A 25,418-nucleotide genomic window follows, 5' to 3' on the forward strand; every position below is an offset into this window, starting at 1 on the left:
GTCACTGAACAAATCTGGGGATTAACTCCTCCCCGTTCTTGCGGCAGTGATGCTGTAGGTGTATGGCGACCTCAACTCTCCAGAACCAGAAGAAAATTCTGAAGTCACTGGAAAAGCTTAAGAGCGGGTTGAGATGACCAGCGCCCTCGCCGGGGACGTCACCTTTGCGGCAACATCACGTCTGCCCTGATGGCAGTTAAGGGGCAGAGGACCTCCATCAGGAAAGGGGTTTTATATAAATATATACATTTTTTTTTTTTTACTGTGCTAAATATAAGGAAGCGTTTCTCTAGAATCTCTGGTTTCCCCAACAATCTAAAGAAAATGACGCGTGGTTCTATGACTTACAGCTATCAGGTCCCTTCAAGCTTCTAACTATCCAGCTTCCGCATCTGGATTACAAAATCTCGGTAGGTAGGACGCGAACCAAATTTAGACAGTCATTCAGCTCCCAGGCTTTAGGGGAGCAGAATCAGGTAGGAGCACCTCTTTGGAACAGTACGGACTCAGACACAAACTTGCTTTCATGTTCTCTTGTCAAATAACCAGTACCTGGGAGAGGCCCCGCAATGGGATTCCTCAACTTCCTTGGAATGGGATGCCCATCTATGCCTGTTGCAGTCCGGGGACTGGACTGGCCCCCTTCCTCTTCACTACAGTCCTCAAATGCATTTTCCAGACAGGGAACCAGCCTCGGCTGGCCCGGGGGCGTGGGAGGGCCCAGGGAGGTGCTGGGAGGCAGGCTGGGATGGAGCTGGCCGGCCTCACGGCCTCACTCCCCCTTGCTCCACGGTCTGTTCAGAGGACGGGGACTCAGATGCCCCAGCTCCTTCTACAATCCCGGAGCACGTTCTTAATGGCCGGACACTGGACAGTGGCTCACCTGGGAGCACCCCCTGCCACTACTACTCCCTGAGCAGCCGGGGGGCCCGGCCCCTGCCAGCAGAACCTGTGACCTGTTACCTTCTGGTAAAGCTGAGCTCACCCCAGCTACTTCCTTGAGATACTGAATTTCTTGCTCATTATAGTGTTTTAATCAAAAGACTGAGATTCCTTTTTTAAAGGGATTTCATGCTTCATTTTTTTTTTCCTGTTCTGTCTCCAGAGGCAAAAAGGGGTAAGTGCAAACAACCTCTCCTCGGAGCCCCACCCGGTTCAGACATTCCTGCCCTGGTGCCCACCCTCCCCCCCCTCCACTCCCTCCCGCCTTCCCTCCATCCCAGCCAGAGAACTGACATCCAACAGCTGCACTAATCTCTCCCAGTTGCTGGGAGCAACAGTGAGGGCCCTGTGACAGGGCCCTGGCCGGTGGCGGGCGGCAGCTTGCCCTCCCCACACCCAGGAATCCACCAGACTGCACACCGCGTCCCGACACCCTGCCCGGACTGTTCGAGCAACCAGTGTGGCGTGAAGTCAGGGCAGGTCTGAAGCACTTCACAGAGGGCAGCTTGCGGTGAGTGCAGAAGCTGGTGGCCCCCTGGGCTTCGGAACGGCCCAAGTCCCGGAGAGGACCCCCGGGCAAGGTGGACAGGGCGCTTCCTGACAAAGTGCCGCCAAATTCCAGGACATGTCCCCCGTCCCCCTCCCCACCGCCAGCACCGTTTTCAAACCTGCCCCCACCTGGCCAAGCCGCAGACCCCTGGGACTCCTAAACACAGATACTGATGAACGTTTTCTACACTTTCCTTATTTTTAGGAAGACAGTTAAGCGTGGGACCCATGCCATGTGGATTTGTCTGCGGGGCTCCCTGCGGGTAGTGGGGGTGGGTAGGGGGAGGTGGTGCAGTGAAGGGAGCCAAACATTCCTCGGAACGCCGGAGAATCCAGAAGGAAGATGGTTTTGGCACCTCCCTCACCACCCAGACGAGGGGGTGGCTTTCAGCCTGGCCCGCAGGCCTGCAGCAGCTGCTTCCCCGCAAGGTGCAGGTACAGGACAAGCCCACCGACAGCAGGGCGGGCGTGCCTGTCGGGGCTCACTCGTGCTCCTGACCCAGATTCCAGACAACCAAGATCACGGACTCGATCAGACCCAGGAGAGTCTCCACCGGGAGGAAACAGGGAGATACCTCCACATTCAGCGTAAAACGTCACGGGAAGCTTCACACCCGCAGCATCAGGCTCCCTCTGCACTGACGAGCAACCTGTTGTCCTTCCCTGAACGTATCCCTTTTGCCATGTTTTATAACCGTCCACTTCCTTGTTTTCCGACTAGCCCTTGAGGGGCTCTGCCTCCAACATCGCTGTTGTGTTGCTTTTTTTTTTTTCCCTTCAAGTCTGGTCAAGTGCCGGGCACATGATGAACGCTCAATCACTTGGATACATTTTAAGTGAAATAATTTCAAAATGATGTATCACCTGCCCTCCTTTCATCAAGAAGCCATCTAAGATTATACAATAACTTCTGCTGAATTTTGCCCTCAGCAGCAGCCACCAGGGAGCGGCGGCAAGCAGCCAGCTGTCGCCCTCCTGGCCCTGCCCCTGGGGGCCCGAGACAAGCCCCCACCTCCCACCTGTGCGCGCGCACACACAGGAACGGGGGCCTCCACTGCCATGCCACGGCCTCGGAGCCCTCCCTGCTGTCGTGGGCCTGTCCCGACCTGCACCTGTGCGCCGCTGAACCGTGTCTGCCTCAAACCCAGAAGGGCTGCGACAGCAGCACCCACCCCGAACGGCAAAGACTCTGTACGTAGACGGGAATGTAAAACATAAAACACATCACGGACGATTCTTGCACTGATCACATGCTGACATTCTGTTTTGGGATCACGGTGTAACGGGCGAAGAAGCACGATCAGTTGTCTACTTCTTCCTACCTTTTAAAAGGCGACCGCCAGAAAATTTAAGACACTCCATCCATCACGCCTGATTCCAAATGCCGGCTCTCCATCGGCACCCCCTTGTCTGGGGGACTGCGGGGTCACCGCCGGTCATGCCAGGGCACAGGCGACGGCCCCACCACTCAGAGCTAGAACCCCTGCAAGCGGCTTCCTGCCTTTCTTCTGCTCCACGCTGATGCACGCTCCGTTAGTTTGAAGCAGGGAGGAATGGAGGACAGCCTCGGCATTTACAGGAGTTTGGATTCCTAACACTTTTTATTAAGGGACTGCGGGCACCCTGCCAGCTCTGGGGATGGGACGGGGGTGGTCAGGGCAGGAGCGCGAGAAGCCAACAGCTGTTTTGAGTTATAATCTTTCTGTTTAAACTGGTAGCATCCCACTGTGGTTCTGCTGCTGTTGGGGTTTGCAAATGGAGCTGGTGTCTATTTTAGCTCTGGGTTAACAAGCAGTCTCTCCCACCAGCTACTGTCACAGTTCACTGCCTGGTTGGGCCCCGCTGGCTCATGCCTGCCCCCACGGCCTCCTCTGATAGCAGGCGATTATGTGGAACAGCAGAGAGGAGAAGAGGGAAATTAACTATGTTCTATAATCAAGTCCCTTTGGTTTCCAGATGCAGGCCCCACCCCACAGAGCAGCAGCCCCCAGACAGGGGATGGCTTGCTTCCCCCCACCGTCCCCTGCCCAACAAAGGATGCGCTGCAGGCACAGCATCCAGGGGCTCCCGTGGGGTGGGAGACTGCCGGGAGGGGCGGAGCCCCCACCAGGCTACAGAGCTCCTCCGGCCAACCCCTCGCTGGACACAGGGCATTATTCCTGAGCAGGCAAGGAAAACAGGCAGGACGTGAGGTTCAAGTTCATAGCACATCTGCCTTGTCAGCCCTGGGGTCACGGCAAGTGAATTACCCACCAGGCTGTGCAGAACGGGACAGCCAGCGACCGATGCGCTTCCCATCCCCGCCTGAGTAGCAAGCCCAGCCTGTCCCTGGGGCCGGTGCCCGTCTGGGAGGCCCTGCTGCAGGAGAACCCACACCCTCATCCAGGCCACCACGTAAGAAGGGGACACCTGAGCTTCCACTCTCGCGGCTATACATTGTGCCATATAGGCTCTAGGTGCTCAAAAATCTCTCGCAAGAGTCACATTATTTTCCCTGTAGGACAGGATTATCTAGAAGGGGGCAAATGAGTAGTTCCTAAGATGATATCTGATCCCAGACTAAAACACACAGAGAAGCTCAGAGACGGGCAGTGTGTTCACTTTCCACAGCGCTCGGTCACATGGCTGTTTTGCAGGAATGTGGGGCAGGGGTTGGGGTCCCACGTGCAATTGCTGTCTCTGCCCATGACTCACCACATGAGGCTTTACCTCTGTCTGCTCAGGTCCTCAGTCGAGAAAGCTATTTCGATATTCACCACCCACTGCAAGCCCACATCCTGGGGATGCTGTGGACATTAATGAAACCATTAACGTTTCTGAATCTCTCAGGACTATAGGGCCTGCCAAAGGAAGAGCCAAGAGCTTCTTCTTGGTGGACAGAAGGACAGCTGTAAAGAGACCGACCCCTAAAATTTAAACTTGAAAAGGAACACGGGGATTATCTGGTCCAATTCCCCCCTCTGGGGTTCACATACAGCCGATCCAGGTCCCAGGGGAGAGGGATGCAATCCAGGATCTGACCACCAGCCCACGCCCTCTCCTACGCAGCCAGCCCAGCGTGCAATTTCCCCGAGATGGGGGAGTTATGAAAAGACATTTTGTAGCACTTCAATTGCTCAGCAGTTTTAACTCTTTATAAATTCTTTTTTTCTCCAAATGGAAAAAATGTCAAGCTGATGTGATTAAGTAGAATGATATCTGACATGGCTTTAAGTTACCATATGGTGAGGCTTTCCCTCAACACAAAAGTCTTTTTAGCTTGCTCAGACCTCTTCACTCCCAAGTCACAACCAAACATGTGTCCCGAGGAAGGGAATCCGGTCCATGGATCGGTGGGTCCCACAGGTGCCCAGCCTTGACACTCCCAAGCTGCCTTCCGAAACCCCGAGCTGTAGGCATGCATGCATTCGCTCCTGCTTGGGGCGAGCCTTCAGCGGCGCCTCGCAGGATAGCACTTTCCAGTCTTGTGGCTCCCCTGTGGCACCTGGTTCCTCCCAAGGCTTATAAGCTATGGCAGTAGCATTTTAAAAGTGGCAATTCTGTAGGAAAGCCTGCCGCGTCCAGGCCATCTGCAGCCCCGCCCCAAGTGCTGCTGGAAAGTCCTATCACCATCCACCTTCGCTGCCGGGATAGGCGGAGGACCAGGGAACTCAGAGGCAGCAGAGACCTAAAATGCAACCTAGACCAGCAGAACAATCACCTCTCACTGTCTTCCTGGGACAGGCTTCATGTCAGGTCGAGAGTCTGGCAAATAGCAGGACTCTTCTGAATCTAAAATGCCCTTTCAGGTTTCTGCACTACCCGTTCAAAGCAGCTGAAACAAAAAGTCCTTAGCCTGCTGCTGCTGCTGGGCAGCTGGTACGCCCTTCCGTCCTTACCACACACTTGTGCACAGCTAACGAGCATCTGGACTGCAACACCTCTTGTGTTACAGAAAATGTGCGTGCTGCTCAAAAGCCCCCCTGTCACGGGGGAGTCACAGCAACTGCCCTGGAGGCCCTCACCAGCAGCGAAAAGGAAGCACAGCAAACCTCAGTGAACACATCCCGTGGCCACAGCCACTTTCTTCCTTCCCTCTGACACTTCTCAGCCTGGCTTCCCCGCACTGTCACCAAACCCAAGTAGAATCCCCTTAGCTCAGTTTGGAGGACTGGGGAGTGAGGACTGGTCCTAAGTCAGAGGAAACGGGAATGAGAAAGAACTTTGCAGAATACAGGTGTGTTCCACCCTTTCTCCTACCTTAGTGGGTTATCTGAGTGGGTCTCCATGTGGGTCTCCAGTCCATATTTGCAAACAAACTCCTTGAAACATATGGGGCAGTGAAACACTTCGTCGACCTTCTCCAGCTCACCCGACTGCCCGTCTTCTACCATCTTGGGGGAAAGGGAAAAAAATGAAGTCAGGAAGGAGCTCTCCCTCACGGGTCTGCTTCAGAAGAGAAGCCAATACTCAATCCACATCTACAAGGAGGCCTCCCTCTGAGGGATTAAGGAGGCTGCTTGACCAGTCCCTTCATCCCTGCAACAAATCCTCACTGGATGCTTCCATCCATCCTCCTTCAAACCACTCACCCATTCGATACACATTTATGGAGTACCCAGTATCTGACAGGGCCAGAGGACAAAAGCCTGGGGACAAGAGTTCCCTAACGTGTAGGAAGCTTCGACTCCAGCTGGAGAAACCAAGAAGCACAGAGCAATGAAACAAGCTCTTCATTCCATGGGGCTCAGCAAGGTGGTGGGGGGGTGGGGGGCACCCAGAGGAAGTGCACACAGGTTACTCTTTCCTGCGGACACCTTGCAAAACAGTGTGGGGAAAGACAGGTTAAAAGCTTAGGATGGATGTCTGCCAAGAGTCCCGTGGCTGGGCACATCGGCTCTGGGGCTGGCGAGACCTTTTTAGCAGGTGCTGGGTCTTCTTTCTCTGACTCGGCATCATGACTGAGTTTCCTCTTGGAGGACAGCCGCCTGCGCTTCAGCGGGGATGGGGGGGCCGTAGCTGTGGCACTGTTAGGGTCCTTCTCGTGAATCTTCATATGTCTGGAAAGAACACGCACACAGACACATAGTGTGATTCAGTTAAAAAAAAAAAAAAAACCAAAAACAAAAAGCAAAATTCGAGTCGGTTGATTTCTCTTAAATTTTCTGTATTATACGTTGAGGTATTGGTCTTTACATTTTCTTTAAGATAAATGGTACATTTTGTACAGCGGTTGCTCTCTTTTCAAAGCCTTATACGATCTCCCGGAGGCCCTCCTTAAAGCTCTCACAAGCGCTACCCACCAAAGTCGCTCAATGCTCTGCTATCTGTTGGAAGATGCTCGCGAACTCCGCGGACGCTAGGAGATGAAGAAACCATCCGATTGCCTCTTCTACTTACTCAGATAAAAGGTGCTATTTCAGGGCACGCAATTCTACAGAATAAAGAATTCCCGGACAGGACCGGTTCATACATCAAGTTCTCGCTCTGCATCTGCCCCCAGAACCCACCTCACAAATGCCAGGACTCTGTGTTCTCTCTCCCTCTGCTTTCAGAGGCACGTGGGGGCTCAAATTTGAGAAGTGCTAACACAGCAAACGTCTGCAGTGAACCTGAAAGGCTTTCCACGTCATTCACGGCGTTACACGGATTTGCAGATGGTGAGAGTAGCTGGGGCAATGGCATGGGTACGGCGCATGTGGCGACCCTGACGTCTGCAGGGCCAGGAACGTGCATGTAAGAAAGCATCACACTGTCTGTCTGCTCTGAAGAGAGAGCTTGATGGGTGACCTGATTTAGGTGACCTCACTTCACCAAATTCTAAAGCAAACACCCCCTAAGACACGGGCCCGAGACACGTACGGTCAGAGACATATTGTAAAGGGACAGTGTCCCTTTCCTTACTTGGTGACGTAGAGGGTTTGGGCTTCCCAATGACAGTCGTCACCACCATCATCTGCTTTGTGCCGGACGCAGGAACGGAGTCCCAGCTTTTTAGAAAGAGCGCTTTCATAGGATAATATTACTGGGGAAGCACTTAGGAATGGGAAAAGACGGGGAGGCTTTCAGAAACGGTCCGGCCACACTTCCAGAAAGCAGGGCAGGTCAGCAGCTCCGGTAGAGGGGACAAGCGGCGGATGACAGGCCTAAGCAGTCTGCCAACCAAAAGCAGGGGTACCAATTCTGGCACATGGGCCAAGGGTGCATGCAACGAGGTGACTGAGAGAAGGCCTTCCCTGCCCCCCCACAACCCTGCTCTAGCTACCCACAGTGTGTGGGGGTGAGGCCCTGGGCGTCTCCGGTTCTGTTCCACAGACATGTTCTAGGAGGTAGAGGGCCCCCCACCAGCCCCGACCGTCTATGCCCCGGCCCAGCACTGGCCCAGCACGATGGAGGTGGCCTCACCTTGGAGAAGCACCTCAGGCCAAACCTCTGTTCTCTAGGTCAGTGTGGCGGAGCACGAAGGTCTAAAGGGAGAAAACGGCGGGCGCCTCGGTTGCTCAGTCAGTTAAGCATCTGCCTTTGGCTCAGGTCATGATCCCAGGGTCCTGGATGCGAGCAATGCATCGGGCTCCCTGCTCGTCGGGAGTCTACCTCTCCCTCCCCCTCTGACCCTCCTCCCTGTTTATGTTCTCAACCTCAAATAAGTAAATAAAATTTAAGAAAAAATAAAGAAAGAAGATGGGAAAGAAACACAGACAACCACCATGGCCACGTCCACCTAATTCCTTGCTGAGATTACCGGGGCAAGATGCTTTATTACTAGTTCCTGATCACCTAAAGCCCCAGGAAAGTTCTTAGGAACCACCAGCCTCGTTCTAAGTACCCTCCCTATTCCAGGCTGATTGGGATTTAGAGACCATCGCTTACTATCAGCGTTTAGAGGGGAAAGGGAAAAAGCTAGCATGTTTCTTTTGATATTTATTATATCGCCTATTCCAACTGTAGAACTATTAAAGAAAAAAATGTTTTAAAGCAACCAGAGGACTGAGGAAGTATGAAAAGAAAGTGCTACAGAATGTAAATTAGCACCAAACACTCTCAGTAAATCACTCAAAAATTAAAGATGAATTCCTCCCCTACAGTCGGTAGGTTACCTGTGCCCACGCACACGAGGCCACAAAAAGCCTCAGAGAATACTGGAAATCTGAGACTGACAACCGTTAAGTGGCTCACTAGCTCACTTCAAGCCACACCTTTTCTTTCTTTTCTCTTTCTTTAGATTTTATTTATTCATGAGAGACACAGAGAGAGACAGAGAGACAGGCAGAGGGAGAAGCAGGCTCCATGCAGGGAGCCTGATGTGGGACTCGATCCCAGGACCCCGGGGTCATGACCTAAGCCGAAGGCAAATGCTCAACCGCTGAGCCCGCCAGGCGCCCCCAAGCCACACCTTTTCTACCACAGGATCCGCATTTTTAGAAAGTGCTGCTTTATCATCTAGTCCTGGGCTGTGTGACAGGAGAGGTTTCACAGAGCAGAGGATGACGAGGGATGGCCGTGGGCACACAGTGAGGACCTGGTGGGACGTTCACAGATTCCCGTTTGCACTTTGCAGATGAGGCCGCCGCAGTGTGAAAAGGCTGGGGGGCCCTGGGCCCTCACGACCAGGACAGACCTGGGTGTGCTGACTGCAGAGTCTGGGCTCCCCTACTGGCCCCCCAGACAGCCTCCGAAGGCTTTGATCTGCCTTCGTTACCCCGGGGCCTCCAGTCTGACACCCACTTCCTCCCTGAGCGCCTGTGGTCCCAGGCCCAGCACCAAGCTCCAGCCAGACATCAACAGGGAACGAGGGGGCCTCAGGTCCTGCCTCTGTCTTGCTCTGAAAACCTGGGGCTGCCCCCAAGCCGGGTCGTTGCTGCGGGCGGGCAAAGGGAGCGGATCAAGGCAGTCCCAAGGGCTGGTGGCAGGTGAGCTAACCCCCTCTGGGTTTCTGACCGAGGCCTCTTGAGCCCCGGGTTCGAAGCTCCAGCATGCTCCCTGCTGGGATTAAATCTCGGGCTGTCGGCCAAGACACGGGGAGCTTCCAATCTGTCCCTTCGGCAACACAGCGACCAACAGCTGCAGGCTCGTGAACACCACGCCGTCAACAGTTCAGCGCCAGGGCCTGGGAGCACCGGCCCTCTCGCAGGTTGGACGTGTCTGCCGTTAAGGTCCTGCCTGACGTGACCCCTTCCCTCCGTCCCCAGCCTCCGGCAGGAGTGACAACACTAACTGTCCACTTCCTCCCGAACGCTCGCAGGAAGTGGCGCGTGTCACCAAAACGAGCCAGTGATGCCTCTTCCACCCAGGGGGTGGCCGACACACACAGGAGGGCTAGCGGGACGGCAGACCTAGGTCTCCTCTTTACAAGGCCAGGTCTGTCCTCCTCTCAGGATGCATTTCAAGGACCGAATACACCTGGTTCCCTGGGGCCCTGAGACCCTCACACGGGCAGGGAGCCGAGAGCCGCCCTCCCAGCCCCCCGGAGAGATCAGCTTTTCATTCTGCTTGGATACTTTTCTCCATTTTCAACGATGATAATCATTAAAGCCATCTTTCCCCATGTTGAGTCAAAAAAATCCCATCCTTCCTTTAAATGTCTACCTGTCCTCGGAGGCAACGTCGAACCAGCCTACATTCTCTCCTAGACGGCAGCTCTTGAATTAATTTCCAGATGATTATCAGGTTTCTCCCAAGTTTCTCTTCCCCGGCCTGGACAAGCCCTGGCTCCTCTGGCCGGGCCCCTCAGGCCCGGCTCTCAACTCTCCCGAATTCCTCCAGCCACTACCTCGGGATGCGCTCCGGTCTGCGGATATCCTTCATGCCACGGCGGATCCGAAGGAGCAGAAATCTGGATGTGGTCTGAGGGCGCAGGGCAGGGGCGGCCACCTCTGCAGGCGGTGGAACCAGAGCTGGGGTGCCGCGTGCGCGCTCAGCAGTCCCACACCCTGGGGTCCAGCTAAGATCCCCGGGACTTCTCCACTCCAGCTGCCATCGAGCCATGTCTCTTCCGCTCTATACTCGAGCGCTTTACGTCTTTTCGTTTGCCAGATTGGCAAGGATGAGAACTAAGCGGGGGTGGTGTGGTTCAGAAAACTGCTTCTCTCATGCCTTGTTGACGGGAGTAAAAATGGTAATGACCTCTCCGCAACGTGGCCGAGTAACTGGGAGCTCGATTTTAAGTACGTATGCCCTTTATCCCCGCAATTCCACCTCCAGAAAGTGGTCTCGAAGGTTAAGAGTCGAACAAATGTGCAAGGGTTTATGCACAAGGACTGAGGTACATTATAACTCACAGATGGATACGCTGCAAAAACAACTACAGGATGTCAGTCGGCTGGTCTCTATTTTGGACTGACCTCACCGATTTCCCTCTTGCCCACCTACCGTGCCTTCTCTACACCGCAGCGATGGAGCTTCTAGAATATGGATCACATCATACCACTCCCCTGCGTAAAGGCCTTTAATTCTGGCTCCCTCTCCTAGAATTAAATCTGGCCTCAGCCTATTTCTCAGGCCTCGTTGGTGGGTACCCTATCCTGATCCCAAGGCCCTCTCAGACACTCTAGTTCTCTCTGGGTTCTTCAAACTCATTCAACAAGTCTGGCCCCGGGGCCGGTACGCTTGCTGCTCCCTGCTGCCGGGGACCGCTCGGCCTCAGAACCCTAGGCCGGCACCTGCCATTCACGCTCCGCGGTAAGCGTCCTACCCTGCTCACGCAGAGGCTCTCAAGCCCACAACCCCGTTTTACCTTCTTCACAGAACATACCAGAAATTGAAAATCCTGTGTATGTCACCTGTCTGACCGTCTCCACGGCCTCAATCGAAAGTAAGTTTCATTATAGCCCTGTCTCTCCAGTTCTCTGCACCGGCACGTAGCAGGTAGTCAATAAATCCCTGCCAAATGGCTGGATGGCTGGACAGATGGAGGCACGGAGTGCACGCACAAAACCTGTCCACCTACAATATCCCTACAACCATGACGTCAGCCTCCAAGAAACCTCATAATTAACGATCTTACTAGGGTTAATAATGTGAGCAAACTCGGCACACATGCAAAATCTGCCCCTTTACTGGTAGGATTCTGTGTTCGTGCTTTCAAAACTCCACCTACATTCACAGTAAGCTGCTTTTGGCATAAAATTCTAGAATTCTCCTTCAGAGGCATGTCACTTCCATTGTAGAAATCTTGCCGCGCCACGGTCTAAGGAAGGAATGTTATCAGAACTCTTTGAGGATTCAAGTGAAGTTTTCTCCCATTTGTAACACCCGGGGGCTGGGGGCAGGGGGTTTCTATAGTAATGAACAGAAACAAATACCATAGATTTTTTTTAAAGTGGAAAAAAAAATCTAAATCTGAGTACTTTTTTGTACTGATAGGGCCCTACTTTGAATTTTGGCATGGATGCTGATTTTCAACTCAAATTTTCTTCTTGTAAATGTAATCCTTTATTTTCTAAAATGTAAAAAGATCCATTTTAGCTGGGGGTGGGCTGTCTGTAAGAACACCAAACACATTGCGGCTAAACAAATACATCTTGTAAAAGAGATGAATGCCAATCTAGTAATTCAGAGGAGACAGGCAATTCCTAAAGCATATCCCTTTCTTCCTTCCTGAACGTCCTCACCTCCAGTTCTCCAAATACAGGAACTTTCTGCTAACTTTTTTTTAAATAATTTTATTTATTTATTCATTCATGATAGATGCACACACAGAGAGAGGCAGAGACACAGGCAGAGGGAGAAACAGGCTCTCTGCAGGAAGCCCGATGTGGGACTTGATCCCGGGTCTCCAGGATCAAGCCTGGAGCCAAAGGCAGGCGCTAAACTGCTGAGCCACCCAGCTGTCCCTCTGCTAACCTTTCTGAGGTATTTAAGTCTGTAGATTTGGAAATGAAGGTAAGCTCTTACCACTCAAGCACGGGCTTGCTCGGATAGCAAGTGGGAATTTGGGTAGATGACAAAGCAAATTTGGGTGGGACGACGGCATAGTGGAGAGGCCATGTGATGACAGTGAGGTCTTGGGGGTGTTCTTGAGCACTGAGACAGTTTAGATAAATCCTAGTTCCACCATTCAGTACCCAGGGAGATGCCACGAGCTGCCCAGACTGCCTCACCCTCGGTTCCCACATCTTTATAAAATCATAACACAATTAATTGCCGGTCTCAAGCTGTGGTCCTTGAGCCAGCAGCGATGGTACCAGCCAGGAGCCTGCCACAAATGCAGATTCTCAGGCCTGCAGACTCAAGAGACTCTGGCCCAGGGCCCAGCACCCTGGGTTTAGTTTCCACAGCCCTCCAGGTGATACTCATGCCTGCTCACGTGGGAGAACCACTGGGTCACAGTTAAGTTCTTCAACTCTTCCTCCTGGTCACAGGCCCGGATGCCCACGTGACTGCAAGACTGCCATTTTGGGCGGACGAGCATTCCAGCCCTCCCAGGCTCACACTGCCATTATACCAGTGGGCCCTGCACGTTTATTGGGTGCAAATCCATAACCAAAGTAGTGACGAAATTTAACTTTCTTAAAATTATATTCGGGGTCAAGTCCTTCGGATAACTCAACAAGTTTAAAGGATCGCCCAGTGGAAGGTGTCCTCGTGGACGGTCTCAAACACTTCATGCTCTTCGACAGCTAATTTACTTCATTTACGGGAGAAGGTCAAAGTTCAGGCAAGATCTAGACCCTTTTGGTATTTGCTAACTCCTCCTGCTTAATTTCTTCATAGGTTTTGTTAACTCAGGAGCTGAATTATCTGATCCTGAGGGAATGGCATTATAAGGAAGGTCACTTTTTCAGTACACGGGACACAAACCATACACAAACAGCGCTCAGCCCTGCTTGGGGTGTGTGTGTGTGTGTGTGTGTGTGTGTGTGTGTGTGTGTGCATGCGCCAAACTTAAGTCAACAGGCTCAAACAGGTTTCTGCAGCCTGATTATAGATCTATCCCCATTCCTACCGGTGCTCACTTTGCTCTTCCAACAGTGCCTTGTGATAGCCAAAGGAGAGAACGAATCAGATTAACAAGCTTCCCAACTCCGCAACCTACATTTTGGGCCAAAGAAAAGGTAGCTTCCAGAAAGATTCATACTGTATGTCTCTGTAACAGATGTACAGGGTGGGAGTTTAAGGGTGGAGAGCTGTGAGTGACACCTGCAGGTCCGTCCAGTCATGTGCCAGCACCCGAGGGGCAGGGAGTGAAGACAGAGGTGGGCGAGGGGCTGGGGAGAGGCTGACGAGGCATCAATCATGAGACTCCCGGTGTGGTTCCACCTCTGAGCTCAGAGCCACCTTCTAGTAATTCGGGTGTTGTTCAGATTCAGTCATGCTGATCCAGAAGGCAGGTCACGCCAGCTGTGCCTGGGTGTGGAGGAAGGTCTGACGATGCTGGAGGTGAGCAGTCTTAAGCACTCTCAGAAAACTCTAGAAGGCAGCCTACTATGAGGTGTGTGCCTCAGAAAGGCGTCTCCCCTGCTGTCCTCAGGCTGGCTGTGGGAACCCCTACTGCAGGCTGCTCCCAGCGCTCCCGGGATGCTCTTGCTGAAGGGCCTGGATGCTGCACCCCCACCCTCCCACCCGACACCCCCACAGAGGCTACAACAGAGGGAGGTCTGTCCCTGAGTCCTTACGGGAAGCTCACTCCAACCGCATCCGCCTCCCCTCAGGCAAAAAGATGAGCGTGGTGCCCTTAAAGACCACATCCCACGGCAGCTTTTCTCTTCCCCCGCAGCAGGGGAGAGTACATCCCAAGGGTGCAGAACCCCTCTCCCCCCCGTGGACCACAGCCTGGCACGCTGCTGGTGCCTGTACTGGCATAAATCAGAACAGTATGCAAAGTTAAGGAATCCTAACTGAAAGTAAGGTGAACTAGGGGTTCAGGTTCACACTGCTCATGGCCACTGCCTTTGAACTTTCCACCTCCCCTGCTCCTCAGCCCAGAGCTGCTCCCCGGCTCTGACTCAGGGGCAGAGCTCTGGTTGACCCCTGATTTCTGCTCTGCTTCTCTGGTTCCCCTGAAGTGGTAGTGGAGGCACTTCCTTCTCCATCCTGCTCTCAAAAACCCTCATACGAACAGAGCTGGGGAGCTGGGTTCCGGTGCCTGAGGGATGTTTCTTCAATGTCCCCCACCTCCCAGCCATCCTTCAGAAGGGAGCCTTCTGGCCACTACATTCCTTTTCCCCCACCTTCCATACTGACGCTGGAAGCTGCGGACTTCATAACAGAATCAAGGTACATTCTCCAGTTATTGATGGTTAACTTAGAAAAAGAGGGCCCTTCACTGCTCATTCTAAAGCTCCTTCCTCCTCTCCTGACGTTCAAATACAGTGTAGGGGAGCTTGGCAGTTGGCCCATGTCAATAAATATCAACCTTTGCAAGATCTTTATTCTGGACCCTGTTTCTAAACAGGTCCTTTGAATCAGGACACCTTAAACCCTCTTGTCCTTTTTCTTTCCTTTGCCTGTCCTTGTTTTGCTAAAATAATTTGTTATATAACACTCTCCTTAAATTATTTGGCTCCCCAATCCCTGTGTATAATACCCACAGAGACACACCGTACATATTGCCATACAAAATCACTGATTCCTAAAAAACAAACAAAGGGCCTCAGAGGTTGAATGTGTTGACCTCTCTCACCCAGAGAGAGCCCTCATTCACGCAGAGCTAAAACTGGCCTGCCTGGGCTGTGCCTGTGTGAATCCGGGAAATGTAGGTAGACCTGGGAGTCGCTTAGATCTTTCAGGCCAGCCACCATGTTGTCATGGATTCTTCTCCTTCTCTGGGCTAACCACCCCTCCATGTCTTCAACCCTTCCAGACAGCCCAAGGTATCAATCTCAGGAGAGACTCCCGTATCTACAGCCGTAGGTGAAGCTGACATTCCAGAAGTGCAGAGCCATTACCTCTGAGAGAAGCAATCACCACCACCTCCACCGCCCCCTGCAGAGAATGCATTTCTGCAGCAAAGGGCTACAGATCTGGGTCTAGCCAATGCTCAGTCAATGCTCAGTCCGACCTGTCATGGTAGACTTGAAACGTGGTCACTCAGACCTGTTTTTCATTTCACCCCTGAAGGGGGTTAGCTTTAGTTTTCTTTCTTCAAGACCCAGCACCTCGTTATTGAATCCTTTTTTTCTTTTTGCAGAGGAGGAAGAGATGCCTATCTCCACAAGAAGGTAGTGCCAACTCACTGCTGGCTACTCCTCAGCCTCTTCCAAAAGAGGAACAGGAAATGCTTAGGCTGGGCTGTTGGTGATGGCCCACCACATGCCACAGTGGGAAATGGAAGGTGTGGGCCGTGGGTGCAGAGACAGGGCATGGTGCAGAGGAGTCACCACCACTTTGGGACACCAGACTGTATTCTTCAGGGAGAAACAGCTGAGGAGGCAAGGGCTACCGAGATCATGTCGTGAGAGGAAAAAGAAATGAACATAAATGAATCCAAAGAGAACGATCACCTGCTAATAAACACAGGGAGGCAAGAGAGCCCCTTCTCTGTGACAGCAGCCGTCCACAATCACCTTGCACCTCAAATGGGATGAACGTGGTACACACGGGCCTCTGCCTGCCAGATGTAACCCAAATAACTGAACCATGTGCTGCAAGGGACAGTGGCATGCTGCTCTCTGAGCAGGAACCGAGGGAAGAAAGGTCCAAGATTTGCTTCCAATCTTAGCTGAACCCGTAACATCATAGACCTGTGTTTCCTGACCTGTAAAACCGTGACAGTCCTCCCGAGTGAGCTGGGTTATATAAGCACGATGAATAAGACTTCAGTGCTGACACTACACACCAATACCTATTATGCAACTGAATCTCTGGTGTAAGGAAATACAAAATCGCTCCCCACTGAAGACCAACGAGCTCTCCATCAACCCCAAGCCCTGAACGCAGCAGAGGAGAAAGGCCCTTGGGCACACGCGCGTGAGTGCACGCGCGCGCACGCACACACACACACACACGCCCAAGGGCAGGTGAGTGGGGATTCAGTGTGATAAATACCTATGCTAAGATTTCTGTGCTTCTTGTTCACTTTTTAGTTGGAGGGGCGGTAGGTGCAGAATTTGCTGCTAATCACCTTCCTTAACAAATCAGAAAAACGTTGACAGTGAGTGGGCACGTTTCGATGTTTGCTAGCACCGGCTTGTTCAGCCCAAACAGGTTGGACAGGTTGAATATTTAAACAAAGGCAGAAAAATGCAAGGTATAAAGCACGAGGTGTGCAGACCTGCGGGTTTAAGTTTGTGATCTAAAGCTGGCAGTCAGGCTCGCTCTCCTCCTCCCTGCCTCCTCACTCTGCTACTCTGACATCGTAACTAGGTGGGACACACTCAGGATCTGTTCCTGAGTGTCTAGTCATCAGGACCGCAGCAGAGGGCAGGGTGGGAGAGAAGGGTATGTGTGGAGGTCCACGGCAGAGGTGGGCCCTCCACTCCTCATCCTACCCCCAGCAAACACATACCTTACCTTCTGTGACCTAATTTCTAGCTCTCACAATTGCCAGGCCGTTCAAGTGTGGGCAAGCACGGATACTCCAGAATTTGATGCCATTCACCAGTTTTACCTGGTGCAACCGAGCTTTCAAAATATTTCAACGAGATATGTCAAAAAGACCGCAGTGCCTCCATCCAAAGAACCATCTTTCGCATCTGCTCAAATCTCCAAAAACAAATACCACCTCTGCCAAAATAGAAGAAAGCCTAAATTATGAACACGAGCATCCAGCTGGCTGAATGATACTAAACTACTCAATTATGAAGCAGATCATAAATTTGAGAAATAGTGACAGGACGAAGGAGGCTTTTGCATCCCCATACTCGGGAGACTTTTATGAGCAAGCTCTCTCTGGCATAACCAAACCTGACCTGGTCCTCAGGAAATAAATGCTGAATAAAAAGTGAGCACCAGCCGCGAGTACATTTTTCAAATATCCTTTCAAAAAAATAAGCTATGCTCATTGTTAAGGGGTATTAGAAAAGAAAAAACAAACACAAAGTAGAAGGGAGAATGTTTCAAAGAATGTCAGTCAAACATAAAACAGGCTTCACGAGAGACTGTCAATTGAAATGGATCGACTTTCAGCTTTATCATTTCCTTACCTTTATCTGAAAAATAAAATTCTGTGACAAATCACTCTGACCTGTTCTTTTTCTCGTAGTGTTAGCTTTCTGCTCTTTGCAGATTTCTAAAATGTAAAAGAATTCTGAAAAGAACCACAGACTCTCATCAAACAGTATAAATGCAAATCCACATGAAAAACAGAAAACCCGCTCAAAACAAGCAATCCCCCCCCCCAAAGGAGTGTTCAAATAATAATGAGGATTTGCACAATTCAGAAAAGAGAATTCAGACGTATGGCACACAGCTGCTCCACAAAATAGCCCTCTCAGGCTGTCAGGTTCTTAGATGGTGGCTTACAGTACCCTCCTGGCTCAAGGTCACGGCCTCTTTTCTTGGTTTTGTAAACACACATGCTTATGAACACACAGAAGGAATTGGGGGTTTAAAAGTTTCCTAAGGGAGAAGAGAAAGGAAGGGAACCACAATTCATCCAACACTTATGTGAGCCAAGGGCTTGGGTATATATTACAGCATTTAATACTCATGATAACAAACTCTTGAGAGCGGAACATTGCCCATTAAAGATGAAGAAACGGAGGCTCTCTCTCCCATTCTGCAGAGCATCCTTTATCGGCATCAGCCAGAGAGGAAGGAAGAGCTCTCAGAGGACACACGGAGAGGCCACTTTTGTACAAACCACTACGGTATTTAAAGTAAAGGCATACAGTTTTCGCTTTCAGCCAATGAGATGTAAAGAGAGGGCTAAAAGCATTTAAATATAATCAAACAATAAACTCAGTTGGTGAAAGCTTAATAATGCTACAGGGAGACACAGGGAAGTCAGACAATTTGCTGTGATACATAGATTTGTGAATGTTGACTCTCGAGGGGAAGATTCTGAGCTTCTTAATGATGTGGACTCTCAAGGAGAAGGCAAAGTACGTTAAGACGCATGATCAGGGAATGAAGTATTGTTACATGATGGTTTTTTTCTAGTTGAAAAGAAAAAAGTTGTGGCCGGGGGTAAAGAAAAGCTTTCTAGATGATAGTCGAAGTATGTCTGACTATTTCAGTGCAGATAGCACGAAGACAGATGAAAACTGCCTCAATACCCCAGTCCTATCATCATGAAACCGCCAGGTATTCACCGAACACCACCAAACATGAGGTTCCTCGGTCCAGCATGCCTCGTACATTCCCATTACGCTGACTGCGTACAATATCATTAAAATCTCCACAAACCCCTCGACTATCCGTGTAGACAGCTGCACATGTGGTCACAGAACATCTGTCATCTTCTAAGTGGAACTGAATGTGTTAAGATTTCTGAGCATCCCCGAAAGAGATCTTCTTCTGATTTGTCTTCCTCTCAAGGGAAAAATACTCAGCTTTAGAGAACTGAAATGTCATTATATAATCACTTTTTCCTTCTGTCTATCAATTTATTTTAGAGAAGGGGGAGGGGCAGAGAGAGAGAATCTTAAGCAGGCCCCACCCCCAGCGTGGAGCTCAACTCGGGGCTCTATCCCACAATCCCGGGATCACAACTTGAGTTGATATCAAGAGTTGGATGCTCAACTGACTGAGCCACCCAGCTGCCCCATTTCCTTCTTTTAAATAGAAAAAAATTTACAGAGTCCTGAGTGGGGTGACCCATGGATTTTTATCCTAGAAATTCTTTCTTCCCGTGTCACCTGACATCTTCCTTCCTTCGTAGGAATGTCAGGGAAGCGCATACCTGGTGGTTAAGAATTGTTGCAGGTGTGACTAACTGATGAGCCTCTGAGCGCCCACCTCCACTCTAGAGAAATAGCTAGAAACTCATTATTACTGTGAGAGAGGTTCACAGGGCCCTTCCCCTTGCTGGGCTCTGAGGGTAAAGAAGTGACTGTCCCCTTCCAAGACACTGTCCTACCTCTGCTCCTTCTGTCCTCAAATGCTGGCCACCTGTTCAGATACCCAAGTTCACTTGTGCATGCCAAGGGCTGGCCCCGCCTAAGCATCTGAGAGTAGTGTGCTAAATTCAGAGCCTCCACGGGCTCATTTGTCATGGAGCAGGTCACATTTCTGTGCAGTGAACGTTTTCTTCCAGCATAATAGGAACACATAAGCCTCTGTTCCTGAAGACTGTCCATTATCCAACGGCATCCTCCCAGTCTATGTCTCCTGTTCTTAGCAACAGAAAAAGTCATGCCCGTTGCAGCAGGAAAGAAAGCCTGTGCCAAAACAACTAGATGATGTTCCAGGGATTTCCCTGCCTCCTGTTCGCCCTTCCACGACACGGCGAAAGGAGAACACAGCCCTGCTCTTTGGAGAAGCCAGTTAGGAAAGGCTGCTCCTGCCGGGGTCTTCAGCGTGTCTGTAACGTAACACATACTCCACGACTCTCTTTGTAGCTTAGAGGTCTACAGTTTGTAAAATGAGGAGCAAAGTGGAAATTAATTTCCTATTTTCCCAAGGCAATTACGGTCTGGCAAACGAGAAACACCCATTTCAGAGGTAGGATTTCTTCCAAAGGAGATCCATTTCACTCTTCTCTTTCAAATATCATCGCTTCTTCACAGCTATGAAGTTCAGCGCTTTCTGGAAAGTTTTGCCAATTGCGAAGCTCAGTGCCCTTTTTCCTACATTGAGCTCTCCCAACAGGCGTGCTTCTGGCTCAGTTTCCCAAGTTTGTTTTGGAAGACAAGCACCGCTCAATCCAAATTTTCAACATGGGAGCAACTGATAAAAGAGTTCTGGGAAGTTAAAAGCTGGAGCCACGGTGATGTTTCCGTGATACATGTTTTGCACTCGATACAGCCTATTATTCTGCCCGGGAACTCGGCTGTGGTTAGAATGGTTTGGGATGAAGGATTTCCAAACCTCAAAAACATGAGAGTCCGCAAACAGGGAAGTGGCAGCTTGAACAACTCCACGAGATCTGATAATAGATGAGAAAGCCTTTTTGCTTGGGGGTGTTAAGGGTCTTCTCCTAAAACTAAGATAAAAGAAACTCTACAGAAGACTGGCTAGCCTCATAAACAGAGATAACTGGTGCATCCTCATGAAATGACTAGTGTAGCCAAAGGAAAGGGAGAGGGTTGCTTCACGAAGTGGGTGACGACAGAGTGCCTGGATGGCAGTTAAGAACCACCTGAAACTGAAAAAGATCTAGTTCCTGGGGTCTGGGTTGCAAGATGTACACTGAGGACTTCTGAGTGTTGCAGCCAGAGTTTGGGGGGGAGCCCACATAGGCTCCCTGCAGCACGCTACTCAACAGTAAATACCAGGAAGGCAGGGCTTATCTGGAAGACTGTGCACACTGGAGATCCACATCACTTCTGCACATGCAGATGCCCTTCAGAGCAGTGGGGAAGGTGGGGGGAGCAGGAGGCCCAGGAAAGGTGACCCGTGTGTCCTAACTGACATTGTGCATCAGACCGGCCTTGTAGGATCAAGCCTTGGCAAAATGGCTCTAGAAAGCCCTAGCACAGGGAATCACATCCTAGCAGGGTCCTACTGAATCTGCACACCTCGGGGGAGAGAAGGGAGGCCTGGAACAGATTGTCAACAAGGCAGAACAGGGCATGTGGGGGTGGCGTGTGCGCCCAAGGCGCATGGGGAAACGCAGGCCAGAGGGTCTCTGATCACCCCACTGGTTAGCTCCTGGCCTCTCCTTGATCCTTGGGAAGCAGGAGAAGCTGAAGGAAAACGAGAAAGGAGGAAGAAGAGAACTTCGATTCTGGGTAACAAACTCACAGTCAATGGACTTCCTTCCATGCTCTGAAAACCGAGTGAGGATGCAGCTCACCAGAACTTGGATTTTCACTGTTCTTTTTAATTCCTGCACACACATGTCCCAGGGCCCCATTGGCCCCTGATTAATGAAACACAGGTATGTGCTTAGGAGAGATCACAGCTCACCATTCGAGTCTCAGGTTCTGGAACCGCTGGGACAAATAAATCTAACTCCATTCTCCCTACCACATTTTTGTAAGTGTGTTCAACATTTTTATAATTTTTTTTTTAAAGTACAGTTTCACCAACAAATGAAGGTGGAAATGATCATGAATGATTACCAAAAACTAAATGCTCTTTTTAACTCATTATTTGTGATTTTCTACAGAAAAGGCCAAGGAAATGTACTGTAATAAGCTCAAATAATCAAATTGTTATTTAAATCACTAGATTTAGAGATGTCTGGGTGGCTCAGTGGCTGGACGTCTGCCTTTGGCTCAGGTTGTGATTCTGTGGTCCTGGGATTGAGTCCTGCATCCGGCTCCCTGCGTGGAGCCTGCTTCTCCCTCTGCCTGTGTCTCTGCCTCTCTCTCTCTGTGTGTCCCATGAATAAATAAATAAATGGAATAGGAAGGAAGGAAGGAAGGAAGGAAGGAAGGAAGGAAGGAAGGAAGGAAGAGAAGAATGAACAAACTAGATTAAGTACAGCAAAAAAGAAAACAAAAATCAAAGCAAGTTCTTGATTTGTTTTCTGGTATTACAGGAATGTTTACTTGGTATATGGTCCCTCCGTGGCACATGCAACAGCAATACTGGTGACCACTGATTTCACAAACATTCTCCTAAGTGTTTCATTCATGTATTCGTTCATGAATCCCCACAATGCTGCCATAACACTGGTCAGGTATCACTTCTTTCTATAGATGAACAGAGACACAAGGGGTCAAACAACTTCTCTAGGGGCGCCTGGGTGGCTCAGTTAAGCATTTGCCTTCAGCTCAGGTCATGATCTCGGAGTCCTGAGATCCAGCCCAGCAGTAGGCTCTCTGCTTAGTGGGAAGTCTGCTCTCCTCTCCACCTGCTCCTCCCCCTCCACTCATGCTCTCTTCTCTCTCATATAAATAAATAAAATCTTTAAAAAATAATAATAACTAGTTTCTAAAAAACCCCAACTTCTCCAGGGTCACACAGCTAGGAGTGGAACACAGCTCAGTGATGATCATAAGGGTGCTTTTGGCTCTAACAATACAAACTTAGAAATACCTCCACCTGAGACATTTTCATGGTACACTGTTATCCTCTGGAATGCTTCCACAAACATTACTGCATTTCAGCATAAATCCTCAGGGAGGTTTTACTATGCCATTTTGTTATACTATAGACATATTAAGAGATTCCTGCAAAGTTCTGCAGAATTCAGACTAGAACTGGGCCTGAAACAATTAGTCGTCTTCTCCAAATCAAGAGGGACTCACAACATGTAAAATCAGTTTCAGTTGGTGCTAAAATCCCAAAATTAGCACAAATATCCCTAAGGCCTGCTTATTAAAAAAAAAAAAATTGTAAGTAAGAATTTATAAACAACTCCAATATCCACTGTTCACAAATAAGAAATGTACCTTAGGAAGGTATCAAGGAGCTGTGCTATAAAAAGCTAAAGATCTTTTCTAAATCTATCCACGTATACCTAAACAACACCATTGCAAATCTAATAAAAAGCTATTCTATGCTCACCAAATAGAGCGTACCATGCTAGTAAGCTGGCGGTAATACTTTTAACGTTGAAAATATAGCTGACCTTTGAACAATGTGGGTGTGAACTACACAGGTCCACTTGTACACAGATTTTTTTTTGATACAGTAAAGTATTGTAAATGTATTTTCCTTATGATTTTTCTTAACATCTTTTCCTATAGCTTACTTTATTTTAAAAACATAGTATATAACACAACATACAAAATATATGTAAATCAACATATGTTTATGTGTTGGTAAGGCTTCCAGTCAACAGCAGGCAGTTAAATTTTAGGGGAGCCAAAAGCTTTATGTGATTTTAGGCCAGTAGGTACCCCAACCCCTGGCATTGTTCAAGGGTCAAGTGCAATGCTCTACAACAACATGGAATTGTTTTGGGGGTGGAGGGTGGGGGAGGTGTGAAAGGATGCTTTTTCTAACATACAAAATGACATGAGCATTATACCAATTTTATTTCTCAGATAGTAGTTAAAGGCATGGTCTCCAAGCCCAACAACTGACATTCAAATCTTGGCCTTATCTGTTACTTTGATCCTAAGCAAGTTTCCTCATCTGCAAAATGGGATAATAATCCCACAAACCTTACAGGTAGAGTGCCTAAAAGTAAGTGGAGATCAATAAGGAAGTAGGAAATGTGAACAATGTATAAACCAGCTCAACCTAAGAGCACCTCTAGACAACATGCCAATCAACAGCAGCAGAACACAGGTTCGTCTCAAACAGACGTGGGACGTCCTCCAGGACGGACCATATGCTAGGCCATAAAACAAGCCTCCATAAATTTCAAAGGATTGAAACCATACAAAGTATGTTCTCCAACTACAATGGAATGATATTGAATATCAACAGCAGCAAGAAATTTGGGAATTCACAAATACACAGAAACCGAACAATACAGTCCAAAATAACCAATGGGGCAAAGAAATCACACTGGAGACTAGAAAGTACTTTGAGGTGAATGAATGAGAACATTTAACATACAAAAATTTATGGGATGCAACTAAAGCAAATGCCTAAGGAGAGACTTGTAGCTGTAAACGCCTACAAAAGAAGTTCTCAATCCAATATCCTCTATCTTAAAACACTGGAGAAAGAGCAGCAAGCTAATCCCAAGGCAAGTAGAAGGAGGGAAATAATAATGTGTGGAGTGGGAAATTAATGAAATAGCAGAAAAGCCAACAGGGGAAAACCTACAAAACCAAAAACTGTTTCTTTGGAAATACCAATAAAATTGACAAATCAAGTTTAGCGAGACCGCCTAAGGAAAAAAATAAAGAAGACTCAAATTATTAATATCAGGAATGAAAGAGAGTACATCGCTACTCCCCGTGCAGACAGAAAAGACAAGAAGGGGAAACTATGAACAACCTGGAAGCCAACCAATTAGAGAATTTGCATAAAATGGCCAAATTCCTAGAACAGACACAAATGACTGAAAGGAACTCAGGAAGAAACAGAAATGTGAACAGACTTATCACAAGAGGTTGAATTAGCAATCTGAAAACTTCTCAGAAAAAGAAGCCAAGGTGGTTTTGTTGGTGAATTCTACTAGATACATAAAGAAGAATGAGCACCAACAAACTCTTCTAAAAAAAAACACAGAGGTGGATGGAATACCTCCCGACTCACTCTGCGAGGCTGGCATGAAAACCAGGCGAGGACTCAACAAGAAAATGGCAGACCAGTAACTCTTCTGAATGTAGACAAATTCTTTAATGAAATACTAGCTAACCACGCCCATCAACATCTGAAGATGACTGTACAATGTGACCAAACGGATCCATCCCAGGAATGAGGTTCGTTTAAGGTCCAAAACAGAATGGAAGACAGGACAAAACCAACCGGACCATCTCGATAAATGCCCAAAAAGTGTTTGACGCAAGCTGACCCCCTTTCTTGATGAAAATGCTGAGTAGACTGGGATTAAAAAGAACTTCCTCAAACTGATAAAGGGCATTTATGAAAAACCCATAACTAGCATCATACTTAATGGGGAAAGACTGAATGCTTTCTCCCTAACATCAAAAATAAGACCAGGGTGTCTGTTTTCTTCACTTCCACTTAACACTGTCCTGGAGGGGGCTGGCCAGGGCTCACAGGCAGGAAAAATAAATAAAAGGCATCCAGATTAGTTTCAAAGGAAGAAGCACAACTGTCTGTTTGCAGATGGCATGATCATGTATACAGAAAACTCCTAAGGAATCCACAAAATAACTGCTAGAATGAATAAACAGGTCTGCAAGGCTGCAGGAAACAAGGCTGGTTCACAATGTGAGTTGTATTTCTATACACCAGCAATGAACAGTCAAAAAACAACTCCGCTTCCAATACCACAAGAGTAAGACGTTTAGGAATAAATTAACAAAATAAATGAAAAATTTGGGGTACCTAGGTGGCTCAGTTAGTTGAGTGTCCAACTTTTGATTTTG

The 25,418-nt window shown here is 49.3% G+C and overlaps 1 protein-coding gene across 10 annotated transcripts in view; it reads right to left on the reverse strand.

The window, feature by feature from the left end:
- The window catches only part of RREB1 (ras responsive element binding protein 1), a 132,089-nt gene that overhangs the window by 29,211 nt on the left and 77,460 nt on the right, over window positions 1-25,418 (reverse strand). For all 10 annotated transcript variants that reach the window (XM_072729182.1, XM_025999397.2, XM_025999396.2 and 7 more), the window contains 2 exons: window positions 6,386-6,530; window positions 5,731-5,864 (listed from right to left, as the gene is read on the reverse strand). In XM_072729182.1, the coding sequence (XP_072585283.1) occupies window positions 5,731-5,864; window positions 6,386-6,530 (279 nt within the window). The remainder of the gene's footprint in view (window positions 1-5,730; window positions 5,865-6,385; window positions 6,531-25,418) is intronic.

This window comes from Vulpes vulpes, chromosome 12 (genome assembly GCF_048418805.1).
Source record: "Vulpes vulpes isolate BD-2025 chromosome 12, VulVul3, whole genome shotgun sequence".
Lineage (NCBI taxonomy): Eukaryota > Metazoa > Chordata > Mammalia > Carnivora > Canidae > Vulpes > Vulpes vulpes.